Source organism: Porites lutea, chromosome 5, assembly GCF_958299795.1.
Source record: "Porites lutea chromosome 5, jaPorLute2.1, whole genome shotgun sequence".
Lineage (NCBI taxonomy): Eukaryota > Metazoa > Cnidaria > Anthozoa > Scleractinia > Poritidae > Porites > Porites lutea.
In genome coordinates this window covers 27,555,550-27,572,650 of record NC_133205.1, presented here as the reverse complement: position 1 = coordinate 27,572,650, position 17,101 = coordinate 27,555,550, and the positions used below count along the sequence as shown (strand labels likewise).

General features: G+C 40.0%; 1 protein-coding gene and 1 long non-coding RNA gene across 2 annotated transcripts in view; one reads left to right on the top strand and one right to left on the bottom strand.

Moving 5' to 3' along the window:
* Positions 1-60: 60 nt before the first annotated feature.
* The window catches only part of LOC140937314 (voltage-dependent calcium channel type A subunit alpha-1-like), a 61,448-nt gene continuing 44,407 nt past the window's right edge, over positions 61-17,101 (bottom strand). The window contains exons 35-43 of the mRNA XM_073386859.1: positions 16,559-16,686; positions 15,833-15,929; positions 14,934-15,138; positions 14,380-14,480; positions 14,067-14,105; positions 13,770-13,900; positions 2,911-3,028; positions 2,089-2,224; positions 61-1,440 (exon numbers count right to left, since the gene is read on the bottom strand). Coding sequence (XP_073242960.1) covers positions 1,220-1,440; positions 2,089-2,224; positions 2,911-3,028; positions 13,770-13,900; positions 14,067-14,105; positions 14,380-14,480; positions 14,934-15,138; positions 15,833-15,929; positions 16,559-16,686 — 1,176 coding nt within the window. The 3' untranslated portion in view covers positions 61-1,219. The remainder of the gene's footprint in view (positions 1,441-2,088; positions 2,225-2,910; positions 3,029-13,769; positions 13,901-14,066; positions 14,106-14,379; positions 14,481-14,933; positions 15,139-15,832; positions 15,930-16,558; positions 16,687-17,101) is intronic.
* LOC140937315 (uncharacterized) lies at positions 4,120-12,478 on the top strand. Its single transcript, XR_012165456.1, has 3 exons — positions 4,120-4,763; positions 7,745-7,779; positions 12,349-12,478. It is a non-coding gene; the product is annotated as an uncharacterized lncRNA (long non-coding RNA).

Genomic DNA, 17,101 nt, shown 5'->3' with positions numbered 1-17,101 from the left:
CCAAGTACATATTTTAGCCAGTGCCCACGTTTAGACAACCAACAACATGACAGAGTAAACTGTGGTAAAAAGGGGTAAAACCGACCCTCTGTCAGATTTTAATTACATTTCAATTGAGGAAATCACTTTTTAACTGAGTTCCCACAAGTGTCTAGTCATTTATATGTTATCCTAAAAAAACTGAACAAAGCAATACGCAATGCACAAACTTAACTATGAACGCTCGCCTACAACAGAAGCGAAACAAATCGTTATTGAGTACTTCGTCAGTACTAACCGCATAGCGGTAACACGAAAATCAAAATTGAAAAAAAAAAAAAACAAAGCGGTCGTTCCACGCTATTGTGTTGCACTATTATTAGAAGACATACTGAATGTATAAAAGCGGAGCAAACCATTTGGAACACTACAAAATAAGGATTACATTTATGTTCTTTTCCCAAATATACATGCATTACATTACATATGTTAAAACTGTATATATTAGACTTTAACTTTGCCGGTATGAATATGGTTCGGAATAATTTAAACATTTTTGATTAGTTTAGTTTATATAACTCCTAACATCTGTCAAGAGCGATGAACCAGTAGTAGCTCATCCTTTCTTGCATCTTCCTAATATTAATTTCTCTTTGTGACCCGCGCGAAAGAATATAATATCCATGTCTATTCTTGTCTACTTAAATTAACTTAAAAGAATGTATTATCTTAAAAACAAAACATTTTCTTCAAACCGTCTTTGAGCGGAAATGGAGCACAAATTCTTGCAGAGAATGTCTTGCAATGGAAAAAACGTTTCATTGTACAACTGAAAGTCTCTGCTATTGAATCCTTTACTGACGCGTTTAACTCGTTATTTTGATCATTCCAAAACAGCAATGTCTGTCTTAATTCTGCTGTAGATTCGTCTAAGGTAACCACGGTTTTCATCAACACTTAAATAAGTTGAACCGAATCGTATTCCCAGGTTGTAAGAACCATTAAATTCAACCTCAACGTTTAGCGATAAAAGCGAACAGATTCTCTATGCACGTGCGGTGTTTGAGATGCTTGTCGTAGTTCTCTGTTCACCGTGTAAACGGGGTGATCCGATTTAATCTCTGCATTACGCGTTTAAACAGCTTCCACAGTATTTGTCACTATAGTCTGGAGCAGCTGGCGACCTGTTACTGGACACTATCAAGTGCATTCTGATTTTGAAGAGTACTGCACTTATTTCTTAACACCAATCATCTGCATCATCGTCTTCCATCCCATATATAACATAAGGACTCGTGCCGCGGGCAACTGCTGCCGCTAGCTGGCTATTTATTCTTGTTATCATATCGTCGTAATATGGATCCCTCCTAAGATCTGAACGATCTTGATCCACGTCCACCCCAGTATCACTGTCACTAGAACTGTCAAGATCTAGAGAGGTTCCTTCTTTAAGTCGAGAAACTGCAAGTTTAAGACGTAGAAAAGCTGAGCAAAAATGTTGAGTTTTTCAAAATTAAAAAACAACCCACTTTCCTACTCCAGTGCGCCTCTCAGCAAATAGAAATCCAAATCGTCCTTCTACTTTCCAGTGTTAATTTGTCGTTCACGTTTTTAATTATGATCGTAAAATTCCTAGAGGTCTATCAGTTGTGGGAGGGGAGATGAAAGTTTTGACATTTCAAAGACACCACCATTGGCCAAATTAGGCACAGTTTTTGAAAGTGCTGGTGGTTGCACATCTAAAATCAGCTTTATGTAACAACAAGCTTTGTCTGGTTGAATCTGCAACTGCAAAGGTCAAGTGTGCGGTGTAACCCGTCTTGACGGCAGCTCTCATAAAACAAAAAAAAACACTTTGGCTCAGTGGCAGGCGCAAAAAGAAAAGATAAGGGAAAAAGGAGAGGGAGCCAAATTCCCCACCCCCTACCGGTCTTTCCTCTCCTCTCAACCCCCCCTCCCCCCCCCCCCCTCCATACGCTAACAAAACCATTCTTGATTGCCGCTGAGTCAAAAGTTCTCTGAGGATCATTACAAATAGGACGAACTTATCAGCAACATTAGAGACTAATTAGAGAATTAGATAAGAAGTCATTCTGTTTATAACGCTACCTTTTTCACTCCTTCGCCTAGTCGGTGTTAGATAAGTAGATGGAAGAACGGATTGTTCCCTGAAGTTCTCTGCTACACTGGGTACGGCTACACTGCAAGGTACCTCCATTACAGCACGGGATGGGTCTGGGTAAGGCTAGTAGTGAAAACAAAATGTTTAACAAAACAGAGCAAAAACGCCCCAAAACTAACTCGTTTTGTGAAAGCTCAGTAATATGTCTACGGAACCAGTCCAACGCATGCTGACAATGACACGTCTAAGATACGGTAAGACGGGAGGCAAAAATTAACGTGCAACTTCTTTTGCAACATTTAAACGAGTTGAATGCTAAATTGCGCGATTTACCACCCACTAATCAAACCTGCAACAAACCATTTTGTAGGTTGCGAAAAGTTAGCTAAAAGTTGTTGCAGAAAACAGAGAGAAGTTCTACATTTTGCGACAAAAGCTGTACACGTTGCGCGTTTTACAGGCCCAAAGAAAACTTGTTTTGAGCTCGTAACGCGAATCCCGTGTATAGCGTGACTCCCACGTAATTTTATCCAATAAGGAGTCGTGGGTGAACGTGGGTGGCAAAACGCGCAAGATCTCTTCTCAACTCGTTTCCAGCAATTTTGCCCTAAAACAAGTTGCGCGTTTTTGTTGTCCGTTTTACCTTTGCTTTACGACTTAAATCAGTTGTTAAATGGGCCTAAGTCAAAGACAAGACCGAACGAGTGATGGATATACAAGTGACAAAATAGGCGTTTTCATACCTTTCCTAAAAAAAGTAAAAATTAGGGCTATGAGCTAAAATAGCAGAATTAGAGGGACGTTCGTACTTGCCGTCCATTTTTTTTGACATCTCCATTTAACTTCGGACTTGGACCCCAACTACTACGTCGTTTACGAAATGGAGCATCGTCTTCAGATTCCGAATCGGGTCGTCTGGGAATATTTCTGAAAGGAGAGACACGAGGTTTGACTCAAAAATTCAACTACTCATTAAACAGTTTAGGGCGTGGATAGCAGAGAGAGCAGTCAGTGGTTCCATCAATCATAAAATACACTGCTAATCTACTCCAGTTTTTGCCATTCCGATGGCCAGGTTCTCTTACGAACATCTAATCCCAGTGCTTCATAAAATGGCAGCGCGAAATCCCTTTGAAGAAGGAAAGACAGTAGGCGGTTGGGCCTGGGAACAGTTCATCGAGAAACAGAAACAGCGAGCGAACGGGAAACATAACTTCAAGCAATATACAGATATAGGTGGAATTTTCAGTACAGAAAAAGTCAGTGCCCTCTGTAGACAGTAAATGATGTTGCAAACAGCAGACTATTGGCTCTAGAATTTTCCATTTTTAGTTCGATCGAGTAGTAAATGTCATATAACTTGTTTTATGAACACATGATAAGCTGCACTTATTTTTGTCTCAAATTCCTGTTAAGCCCTGGCTTAATGGCTTAAAGGTAACTACGCCGCTGGCTGTCATTTGGTCAGTCCACCTGACAGACATGGCATTTTAAATGACAGATTCTAAATCCAAGATGACACTGTATTAATATCATAAAGATTAACTTCACAAACATTACAGACTTATGAAGACTGAGCATTCGTTGACTGTCATACATAACATTATTAGGACCTGTATGTTTTAGATTCTTATACCTTCGATTATTATTTTGTCATGTTTTGACATAAGAAAACTTTTGATAGTGTCTAATATTTTTTCTAACATGTTTAACCCTGTTCAGAGTGGATATGCACTTGTTTCTTTACCATGTATCTATTTTTGGAAAATCAACTTCAATACTAATATAATGGTTGGTTATGCAAAACGTCGAGTCTTCAGCGACACGTAAAAACCAAGGGATTCTAGTTCTGTCCTGGCTAACAGGACGAGTAGAAACGCGCGTCCAAACAGAATTAGCAGGCCTGTACTTTCCATTAGAAAAAATGTTTTCTTTCTACCTTTCTTTATTGTTATATGCTCAAAGAAATTATCATAAGATGGTGCCACAAACAATTACATGTACCTTTCTCATACATATCTGACAATTGAAAAAACAACAATACTAATTTCCACTGATCAATGAAAAAGCAGATTGTTTTTATTCTCGGTTGACACAAAGAAACGCCCGTCAACAATGCGACTGGAGAGGACCAGGGGATTAAGAAATAAAGAATAAGATTTTCTTGACAAGGGACAGAAAAGGATCCGACAAAACACAACACAACATTCTCCAAAAAACTAAATATAAGAGAATTGTACAGACTTGACGAGACGTGGCATACATTAACAGCTATTCGTAGGTATCCAACCCGCCGCCAGCACGGCAACCCGCTCCAGTATGTAGTTTAATTGCGCCATTACCAATGACAGAGACGTGTTATAGCAATCCATCAACTGAGTGCTATATGCTTTGATGAAAAAGCAACATTTATTATTTATGCAGATCACTTTTGGTTGATGTACTGAGTTTACCAATTTACACAACGATTTCACCTGCTTCGGTTGAGTTTCAGTTCTCAGGTCAAACGATGGATGGAGAAAACCACCACTGAACCACTGCATACATATTCTCTTATTCCTTTTTACCGCAGTCGACGAGTGGGAGGCAAAATTATCCCGAAATAATTATTTTACTACCAATGGTTAAAAAAAGGACAAGAAAGGACCTACGATTCTTTGAGGTGGGTGGTGTGTTTGAAAATACGCAAAAATTCCAAAGTTTAATTTACTGACAACATTACCAAAAGAACTAAAATTATATTAAAGGAAATGAAACTGAGGGCACTCAAACTGTCTACCCGAAGAACACATCTCTAAGTTCTTTGAAAAAGTATAAAATTTATCTACCGTAACGTTTCTCGCGGGGTTGGCCACTCATTTCGATTTTATTTCAATATCATTTTTTTTCAGTCTAAGATAATGTTAAGGACATTTCTGTATTACATGGTATAAAATCATAGAATATACTTTGCCAGGACTCTTTCTAGACTTTAATTTTGATAGTAATAATTCATTCGCGCATCCTACAGCTTTAATGCAGTCAGCACTGAACAAAATAAACAAAGAATTCTAGCAAATTACAATTTCAAAGTGTAAGCATTGCGCTTTTTAATATTCATTTAATACACCATAGGTTTTCATTTATTTTCGTTTGTCCAGTTTCAGTAAGATTCGATGGTCTTGCTTTTAATTTTCACGTAAGGTAAAAACCTTATTCGAAAATCTTTTCCTCTGCCTTCTGAGGTTTTGTATTCAGCTACGATTTGAAGCCCATTTTACTGTAAATAATGAGGATTCTCTCCTTTTAAGGCATAATCTTTGATGAGGTGGTTGAATTTTGGCACGACTGTGGCGCTTGTGCACATGTTGACACATGTTAGAAATGTCCTTAATTAAAACACATCTCTGCAATCGGATAAACGGAAATTTATATATTTATCAACCTAAGATATCAGCCGTGTTTTCTTTGCCCCACTTACAAGTTCAGTAAGTTTAATTAAAATAGCAATTGTTGAAGCAGAAGTGCCCGCAGCAGGAGGCGGGAATCGCCTGCAGCATTTTGCAAGGGAACAATAAAAATTGAACTGCGAATGAAAAGTCAATCGTTTTTCATTTTTCAGAACTTCATTAACCAGCTACATTTATTGATCCTCCCAGATATGTCTCTGGCTTATATACGATATCTACGTTTAATTCGGAAAGTTGCTACAATGTGTAACAGAGACATGCATGGCTAACCCTAAGGAGCTGTATGTTATTGCTAGAGAGATATGACAATAGATTCTGCACCAAAATCTGCCAGTAGTCTTATTGCCATTGAGTCGTTGAAGAACGAACACAACACAGCTGCTTACTTAGGCTGCGCCAACACTCCGGCACGAAAGCCATACCACACAGGGCTTCTCTGTTCACACATAACAATAGTGATTTTGGCACGATTTCTGTAACGGAGCGAAGAGACACCGTGCCGATCTCTGAAGTACAGAGTCACATATCGATCGGATAGGTGTTCATACTACACCCGATAATTTTTCGTGTCGTTACGACAAGTTCAGGCTGTATAGTGTGAATGTATCCGAACTCACCAGCTTTGCAAAAACCACTAAAAGGTAGATAGGCCATGCTCATAAAAGTCTCATAAAGTGTTTCGTTACCCATCGTCCCTCTTTCGTTGAAGTCGGAAACTAGCTACGGGTTTTTGTTTTTCTAAGTGATTCCTGCCGCGTGAATGTTTAACCACCAGGAAGAATTGGCAGAATGTTTTGTTCTTTCGTTTCCAAAGTGAAACCTGCTCGAACCAACGCACAAAAAAGGATCTTGTGATCTTGGATTAATTGGATGACAAATTTTATTTATTTATTTCATATTTATATTTAATTTTTGTTTAGTTTCATTTTCCAAAAAGTTAGATCGGTCGGAAGGTCGGGCAATTGGAATCGAAGCAGTTGATGGGCATGGCCTTATTAATTGTTGCCCAAACGTCTTGAAACTGGATTTAAAAATAACTCGGAAAACGCGTCTCTCTGAGTCATTTCATTTTCTTTATATATCGGTTACACCTGGTATTTTACATTTAAATCCATTCAGCGAGAAGATCCTTCTTAACAATGTTCGAATAAACATATGGAATTAAGACAGTACTTCCATTTACTACATGAAGACGATCATAAAAACACCTGCGCTCACTTAGCTTGTCTCGAAAGTTGTTCGGTGGTTATTACTACAACGTTAAAGTGATGGCGAGCGCCAAGATACGGCACACGGTAATTTTAAGTAGGGATATGAATAAACCTGTGTCGAGATAAAAATGTGAATATCAGTAGTATTGTGCAAGGCACAAATTATTATATACTGCGAGAAGGCTCTCGGTTAGAAACAGGAGGCTTTGTGCGACGCGAGGGCTAATTACCTTCATTAATCTCTGAGAAAATGCCATAATTTTCTGGGTAATTCTCTAACTAGACTTGAGAACTCCGAAATTTGATAGTTTTCGTGTCATTCTCCATTCTGAAGTTCCTCTCCATTCATTAAAGGCATTTTTCCGTTGACCACAGCACTCAAGCTGCGGGATGTTTGTATTCAATTCACGACCTCGTTTCAAAAATAGACGTCCAAGAAAATGGGACGAGCTCCATTGGACAATCATGATGTCAAGTTCAAGACGGTGCGGGCAGAGAAAAGATTAGCATGCAATGTTTCATCTTGCCGTTGCTTTAGTTATTGATTTCCGCCTCTTGAGCAGCTTTTGTGTATGGAAATGCCTTATAAAACAAGGGATATATACTATGAAAGAACTTAATATTCACAGAACAAACAAAGCGAAATAAAGAGTAACGTACGTAGTTTACCAAATAAGGGCCTATTCATATAAGCTCGGGAACCTAATTGCCTTGTTTACCAAGATCTCGTATCTTCACTATCTGCTTTGCGTCCACATAATAGACTTTGACTGGTTTTCACTAGATTGTAAGCGACGGAGTCTGATTCTTACGACTCGAATTCTATCAGGTTTATAACTCTGATTTAAGACTCCGATTTTTGTTTTTCACTGGGTCATAAGGACTCCTGCGACCCCGATTACGACTCCCGACTCCGTCTTGCTGCTTTTGTCGACAAAACAATTGTAAGAACCATATTTACGAGTCTTTTCTTCTACCAACAGGGCAAAAAAGATTAATTTCGTCTACTCACATTCAGGTGAGTTTGCATTTTGGTCTGCAATGCATAGTAGAGTAGCCTGAGAAAACAGCCGAAATTTTGCGACGCCACCACTGGTTTCCCCGCGAAATGACGTCTGAGAAACGAGCGTAGAAATTCCATACTGATGATGCGTCACTACCCAGATCTGGGTAGTGCTTCTGATTGGTCTTGCCGAGTTGGAAATTTGCTTCAGCCAATCAGAAGCCCTACCCAGATCTGGGTAGTGACATCATCAGTTTGGGATTTCTTCGCTTGTTTCTCAGACGGCGGGGAAACCAGTGGTGGCGTCTCGAAATGTCGACTGTTTTCTCACGCTAATGGTAGAGAATAACTTGGCCTTTTCTAATGTTTATACGTAATGTTAAACAGACAACTAGCCAATGACCAATACCGTATTTATTCGAATAAACGGCCAACCTCGAATAAGCACTTATCCTTAAGGCAGAAAAAGTGTATAAGCGCCCACGTATGTACGTATGTTGTTAGGTAGGTAGGTAGACAGGTATGTTGGCAGGTAAGTGCGTAGGTTGCTAGGTAGGTTGGTTGGTTGACAGGTAAGTTGGTAGGTTGGCAGGTTGGTAATATATTGCAGGTTGGTTGGTACGTAGGATGGTAGATTATCAGGTATATACTTAGGTTGTTAGCTAGGAAGGTAGATTGGCAGGTATACACTTAGGTTGTTAGGTAGGTAGGTAGATTGGCACGTATATACGTAGGTTGGTAGGTAGGTATGTATGTAGGTTGGCAGGTAGGCAGCTAAGTAGGCAGGTAGGTTGGCAGGTAAGTAAGAAGATTGGAGGCTAGGTAGGTAGGAAGGTAGGGAGGTGGATAAGATGGCTTGCGGCATTGGTGGATTGGAGGATAAGCGGCACGGGAGGTAAGTGGGAATGATGATAGGTAGGTATTGGGAGAAAAGTGGTTAGAATAGCAGATAAGTTCTGGCAGGCGGGTAGCTGGGTAGTTTTTGGATCCAAAATCAAGACTTTTTCACTTGCACTTGTTGTAGCTTTGAAAAAAAAAATCAAGACTTTTTAGCATTTTTCCAGACTTTACCTCCATTTTCTAGACTTTTTCCAGGTCTGAAAAATTGCTGGACAAATATCAAGACTTTTTCAAGAATTCAAGACTCTGTACGAACCCTGGTGGTCAGATAGGTAGTAGGTAGGTGAGTGCGTAGGTCAGGGGGTTGACAGAAGGTGGGGATAGTAGGTTGTTCCACTTGAGTAGGAAGGCAGATATGTAGGAGAAGGTAGATGAGCGACTTAGTGAGTACACAAGTAGTTGGTTTGGTAGATGATTAGTGAGGATGGTCGAAGGTAGAATATACGTTGGCCAACTGGTTGGCTGGATAGGTAGGAAGTAATGAGGCTAGGTGGATAGTTAGATAGGAAGGAAACTAGATAGCTAGATAGGTAGATAGGTAGGTAGGTAGGCAGGTAGGCGGGAAGGTAGGTAGGTAGATCGGTAGGAAGGTAGGTTGTTAGGTAGGAAGGAAGGTAGGTAGGAAGGTAGGAAGGTAGGTAGGTAAGCAGGTAGGTAAATAGGCAGGTAGGTAGGCAGGTAGGTAGGTAGGTAGGTTGGTAGGTAGGCAAGAAGTTAGGTAGGTAGGTAGTTAGGTAGGAAGGTAGGTAGGTAGTCAGGTAAGCAGGTAGGTAGGTAGATTGGTAGGAAGATAAGGGCGAGAGTGCTAGTACCTGGTTCGGTTGGTGGGTCGCTGGGTAGATGGGTAGGAAGAGAGGAACGTAGGATGACCTTCGTGTTGGGGAAACTATTGTTGGTGGTGGTCCCGGATTAGTTAATCGATAAAAATCGGTAAATCTGATTTAATTGATATCGATTGTATCGATCAATCTGTAGAAATCGATGACACACTCGTTTCGTTCATTGATTTATGTTGATTTTTACTAACTTCATCGATTATATCGGAAGATACATCTGTTTATCTGTTCAATAAAAAATAAAAACTGAATTCATGCAAACAGTAAATATATTGACAATTGATTTGCAATTGTGAGTCGAAGGATCAAACAATTATCACTTTTTCAAAAAATCTTTTAAAAAAACCTCAAAAATCTTATTTTTTCTTTGAAACCTAGTTTAAAATCTTCTTCTGATGGCTTATTTTGGCCAGGTTTGTAAGCGCCCAGCTTTTCACGAGTGATCAGATCTGCCGCCCATCCAAAAACAACGTCGGTGCAGTTCCAGGTGTGATCAATAGATAAAAATCGAAATCGATAAAAATCGGTAGCAATCAAGTGATTTTTATCGATTGTTAACGGAATACAATGAAAATCCATCTAAAGAAATCTTCTAGCCTGAATTTCCGAAATCCCTTCAAATCGAAGGAATGTCTGAAATTTAGCGTAGGAAACCTTTATCTACGGTTGTATTTTCTCGTGATACCTTCCTGCGAGAACTGAATGTAATTAAACCGAACCGCTTTGGTTATCATGAATATAAGGAGTTTTGGAGAGAAACTTGTGTGTGTAATAGTTTCCACATTTCTCATTTTCACGTTTGTTGATCAGTTGTTACTCGTGAATGTGTTTTCTCAGGTGTACTATCTAACTCATGCCAAAAAAACAACAATGGCGGACTTCCGTTATAAATCGTTAAGATCACGAAAAATCGATCATATCGATTTGACACAGCAATTAAGTTTACCGATTTTTACCGATTTCCGTTATCAATCGATAAAAATCACTTGCTTATTACCGATTCTTATCGATTGACCACTCCGGCTGGTGTTTCTAGGTATGCAGAATGGTAGGAAATAAGTATACCTTGGGGAAATCTGTGTTACCAGAATACAGAGTGGGAGTTGGATATTTAATACAACTGAAAGTATCACTTCTTCTTGAATTTAGACCGACATGCTTATTAATAAAAAAGGCCGGGACGTTCAACCCCCAAGTTAGTAACACACTTGGGTAAAAGTAAGTTTATTTACACACTTTTCTTCTAGAAAACAACTCGGAAGACCTGCAGGAACGTATTGATCAAACCTCTTTAATCTAAAAGGGCCTGAACTATAGCTCAATTATCGAGCCTGAGGCTAAGGAATATTTATCTCCTGTTTTGATACTTTAGGACTGATTTCTCAGCAGTCAGAGAAAGTAATTTGATGTTCATTATCGCACGTTCAGTACAAAATCGAAGTTGGGACAACAAACCGACATTTAGGAATATATCCACTATTTTTCGTTTTGTAGTTTTTTTTGTAAAAAAAAAACAAGGCTTCTACAGGGTTGTGGGAATACTATCATTAGCGCAATGCTCGAACATACACAATATTACTATTGAAAAACTTCTTCTTTTCGAAGGCAAGTTCCTTCAGTTAAAAGGGAAAGAAAAGAAATTTAAAACAAAAAAATTAATTTTTAAAGTCTACTTGGTATTTCATTAGGGACAATTCCGGATATTTTCCTTGTCTCTCAAGTTCGACCACAATCAATTTAACCATTCAATTCCTCTTCACTGAAAATACATGATCGTACAAACCACCGCTGATTTGGCAGGAAATTTAAATACTGTTCATGGGGTTGGTATGAGGTGCATTAAGGTCGGTTAGAAATAAACCATTGTGGAGTATAAGTAAAAATGTAAAGGTGCACACAAACAAAAGGCCCAAACGGTTTCCTTAGCATGAAGCATGCCTAGGAGTATTGCTACTCTTCCCTGGACAGGATGCTAGTCCATCGCAGGGTAACCCCCCTCCCCCCCAGCAGTGTGTCGCCGGTACCCATTTATACACCTGGGTGAAGAGAGACGAAGTGGAGTAAAGTTCCTTGTCTGGGGAAACAACGCGACGGGCAAGGCTTGAACCCCCCACGCCTCCATTGTGGAGTATGACTGTACTAAATAGGTAGGCATTCTTATTTCAATCTCTGTCATATTGGGGTCTGGTCGCTGTGAGCTTCTTTGCGTCAACTACAGGTTGCATTACTTTCTTGATAAAGCGAGATCCATGTATGAATATGTATTGGTTTGAGCTCCTACTAGGCTCAGTCTCCAGCCGTGGGTGCGCCTTGGTACTGCACCCGGTTGCGGAGTCCCGCGGGGGCATACCGACCTCATGTACTATCTAAACCCAACTATGAAAAACCAAATCATTACGCAAAGCTTCCGTACAATTCTTTTATAGTCTGACAGCAAAAAATTACAAAGCATGTCTGAACGCTCTGGGAAGCCCTGTGTCAGCGTAGTGGCATCTGAATGTTCGACGACACCTGTTTGTATTGACCAAAGCGAAAATGACGCTTCTATAAGATCAAGTCAGATCTTTTTTCAGCTCTCGACCGCTTCTCGTTGTAAAAATATAACGTCAAATTAAAGACCATTTCTTTGGTCAAGTTTTTTTTCTCGTTTCACCTCGTGTATTGCAAAGCAATGCAAACCGGAAGTGGAAACATCTGTTTCCTTGATCCTGATACGGTTCAAGCCGATATGTATTGATTATCTGTAGTAATGATTTATATACCCATAATGGACAGCGAAACGATTGAAAATGTCATTCATGTAGTAGGAATGTACGCCGTATTAAACGCAAGTATTTCCTTCTTTCAGATAACCAAAGCAAAGGAAATCCTTACTAGGAGCAGCCAGTTCCATGGATGAACAATCTAACCCAAGGCAAACAAGTCTTTTGCTGTTAAGAATGTGGCCTTTAAAAAATTCTTGACGTTGTATTGCGTGTCTTAACGCATGCGCGCCTTCTGACGTAATAAAGCTAATATGGGTTTGGAGCCCGTCCTCTTTGACTCTATGTTTTCACATAACATGTGTTCTCTGTTTGTAAGAAAACACTTTATCTGGAAATAAATATCAGATCCAAAATTTTAAGGGAGAGGGTCCAATATTATGATCAGAACTACGAGACGGAAGAGGGCCGATCGAACCTTGCAATGATTCTTCACTTCTCTCACTGCAAAAATAAAACGCACAGCGATAAGATGTGTAGTGGCAATGATTACTCTCAGTAAAGTTCGTTTCTTCTTTGAGCTATTTCCATATTTGTTGCGCAGCATCTGAAGGGTCGTTTCTCCTTCACACTCTCTCGACTTTAATGGTGGTACTTCGCATGCGCGATTATAGTAACGACTCGAGCAAACACCACTTGGTTGAGAAATAGCTGCACTCTCTAGCAATTTTTTTTTTTCTTTTAATCCGGGTCTTGCTCTCGTCCGAGCGGCTCATCATCAATCTTAAACATTTTGATGCGAGACATTTTATTATACCTACTATCTACTATTTGCGGAGAGTCCCGATCCCAAAGGATGATCTTTTTTTGTTTTCCTTTGGTGTTTTCTCTACCCCCTAGACCTATTCAAAGACATGGTCAAAGAGAAACTCAGTAGAACGCAAACTGGACACTTTATATACCGACTTTAAACACTTTCCAAGCATGCATGAAACGTCACATGATCTTAAAACGCATGGTTTGAACAAGTTCAATATATACCACACCTATGAACAGTGTGTTTTCTAAATGAACTATCTAATTTGGAATTATTCACTTTTTGGAAGATTTATTCACTGGAACTGTGCGTTTTCGTTCGCGACTCCCCATAACGTATTAGGGTTCCAGTTAAAAATATCAAGCCATCTTGTTATTATCAAATGCTTCATGTGTTTTCTAAACTTCAATTACAAAATAACTGTGGTTCATTGTTCCACTACAGAGACACTTCAAATTTTCATTTACGTTCATAAAAAAAGGATGCTTAGTTACTGATTGAAACTCTGACCCACCGTGACACGCCACTTGTTACGTAGGGATCTCGTCTTGGGACCACCCCCCCCCCCCCCCCTTTATACGACTACCGCGTGATCACGACCACAATCTTTCGACCCAAAAGTAAGAAACACTGGTCACTTTATTATATTGAAGGTCCCGTTAATACGACCATCTCGTTATTACGACCATGATTTTATGGCCAAACAGTGGTCACATTAACGGGGTCGCACTGTACCTGAGTTTCGCTTACCGTGCCAGGTTGAGTCTCGCATCAGTGGTATAGGCTCTGTCTCTTAGTCTTTCCACATTCCCGAGCTCAATGTCGTCCGTATTCCGCCTGTTTCGCCGAAGTGATCCCACTAATTTAGAGAAAAGGCCTCCCTGTTTAAACAAGAAGCAAAATGACTTGATTTTATGCTCTACACAGACAAGACAGCTCGCGACGTACAAGCCTTTTCTGATGGATTTCCCTGCTGGTCCAGGCCCGAAAAAAAGAAACAAACAAGTAAACAAAAATAAAACAAAACAAACAAACAAAAAAGCAAACCTTAGAGTGATTGGTGCTTCTTTCGTAACTCCTTTCAGTCTTAAAAAATAAAGAAACGTATGGATTTAAATTATTGGCCGGCGAATGAAAACTAAATGTATTTTAATCATTAAAAAATAGTCTTCGAAATCATAAGGAAACTGGAAACACCTTATGCGACCTACTCTGACCAATCAAAGAACGAGAAATGCCCTGCAATTGTGACGTCAGAATCTCCTTTACTCCTTCTTTCTTTTACCCAGTCCCTTTGAGTCCGGGCCTTACTTATAACAACTGAGAGAAATATTTTGCTGTTATTGTTCCTAGTACTTACCCGTTCTGTGTGCATGCCTTTTCTTTTCAAGTACTTGTAATTCTCGTGTATAAGTTTTGCACAATAAATTTTTCCTATGGTCATCTGTTGACAACTAAGAACTGCACAAAAAATAAATAGTCAACGACTAACATCAATTTTCTCCTAACAACACCCACACATCATCAAGAGACAACGTTATGAGAATAAATAAAATGATCACCAAAGGGGAAAGAATTTGTATGTAATATCGGGACTCGAAGGGTTTGCACGCCCATTTTTCTGGGGCAAAACAAAATGTTGAAAGTAACAGTACTGTAAAGGACATTTGGTAGCTAGCCACACTAATAATAATATCAATAATAACAGACATGCATTTATAATGCGCGGGCTTCATCGATAGATGATCGCCTGGTATTACAATAACTTAAAATCAAAAGCGTCCTTAAAATAAATGTCTTCAATATAACCCTCAAAATGTCCAGCGTTCTACTGCTTTTAATGTTATTAGGTGAATTATTCCACAATTTAGCTGAAGCGGCGCAAAATACCCTGTCCATGAAATCTCCACCTACCTGACTGTTTAGGGATCAGTTTATTCAGCACCTTTTCAGAGGTTTTTGGCCAGATATTTTTTATCATTTTCCTCAACTCTGTGTCGTTTGCGTTCATGTTTCCTCGCAGCTTGATGTTTAACGAAGTTCGAATGAGCGCAAATAACGTCGTGCTGAATGAGACAGTGTTATCTTCGTTTAGTGGCATATTCATCTTGATCAGACGCTGGTAAAAAAAACACGACTTTTAGAAGAATATGACATTAACAACGATGATTACCAGACCGGCGGCTAAACCGGCCAAACCGCGAGAAAGAAATGAGAACTGGGTTGGATTAGCCTTGGACCAGGTTCCGTAGTGGAGGAAAAGGCGAAATAATTGAGGAGCGAAGCGAGCCAAGCGGAAATCTGAGGAGGAGAAAGTGTGGCGGAGCTCCATCGCCCTTTCCCCTCTCCAGTCCACAGCTTTCATTGCTGTTTCACCTCTTTTTTTTTTCCTTTTTCCCCTACGAGGAAGCCTGGTCCTGGCTAGGCTAGGTTGGATATTTTCCTTGCACAAGTACCCAAGACATTATACACGTGGATGATGGAAGGAAAACAACGACTGGATCCATAAACAAGCTAATGAAAAACTGCAAACAGAGAGCATTAGAAAAAGCGCGATTGCAAAACTCTCCACCCGACGCCAAGAAATGAAACAAAATAGAAGAAAATTCGGGGAGGACTTTAATTTGGAGGAAAAGAAAAGGAGAACTGAATGTTCTTTCATTCGAGCAAACTTATTTTCTTCTTCTTCCGTTCTGGGGTTGGGGGCGGAGGGGATACTCTTACATATGCATTTTAGCCGCGGTTAAAAGGGAAAATAAAACAGACTTCAATCACCAGAGTCAACACATGCAGTAACGATGTAGTTCTCATACCTTGTAACCAACTATCTTTGGACATTTCTTGCCAAAGCCAACTGGTGGTGACATACTACACATAACCCTGTAAATTTCGCTATGGTGGACACTCCCGCTGTGTAGTAAAAACAGTGAATTTTAAAACATCGTCTTTCGTACCCTAAAAGAACCACATCTTACGTTACAAAATATATGCAGGGTCAAGTTGGTCGAAGACCGATAAGTACCAACCAAAGGTTGTAATTATAACCCAGTTTTCAGTTTTCCTTCTTATAGACTGTCTTGCTGGGTTACTTTGGATTAACACATGTTAGTAGTTTTTTAATTAAAGGCTTGATGATATTTCATGAGCTCGAGTTAAGTGTTGCTTGACGACAAAGCTTTGTCTGAAATTAAAGAAATCCAGTAGATAAATTATTGTAAATAAATAAAGTGGTAGCACATGCACATTCATTTAGCTGCCATTTCCGGATGGAACTGTAAGTTAGAAAACAGGACTACCAGGAAAAAAACGGAGCAAGCTTAGGGAGAGGACCGATAACAACCACGGGGGCGAAGGGAGGGTTACTAAGCTTTGGGAAAACCTGTGGAGGAGGCTGCACGGTCGATCACCAGCCGCTGTTCGGGAAATGAGCCCGCGCTCCTCTCCCTTCTAATGGGAGAGAAGCGAGAGAGCGGCGGAAATCGAGCCAAAGGAGGAGGCATGTATCGGACATTGTACCTTGTCACTAGTCTGTTACTGACCTGGCACCAGGATCGAACTCAGACCACACGCGGACAAACTCATCCAAATGATGTGGACCAAGGATGGACTCGTCACGAGTAAGGTATTCAAAGTTATCCATGATGACAGCCACGAAAAGATTAAGCATCTGGCAAATGAACAATGATAAGCGTCACTATATTAATCTCTTCCACGAAGACTTGTGCTTCAATTCGACAAGGGTTAACTTAGGTAGAGCACTAGATGCCAGGAAATATAACGAGAGGTAATCATTGATTACGGATCCGCGTTCGTCACTTACGGAAAAATTACGGAAACGAAATCCAGTCGAAAGGAGTCCAGTTTCCCGGCCGAGGTGCCCCTGTTGAAATTAATAGCGGCGGCTAATTTGCAGTCACCCGTGATAGTTCGAGAATGTCTGCCTTAGTGCCACAGGAACACCAGATTAGGATGTGTTCTGATGAACGCGATAATCTTCAGTATTTTCTTATAACAGCAGGGTGTCGTCGAGGAACAATGCTCAAGATATAAAAGACGTCCGCGAATCCCGCGCCAGGCTATCA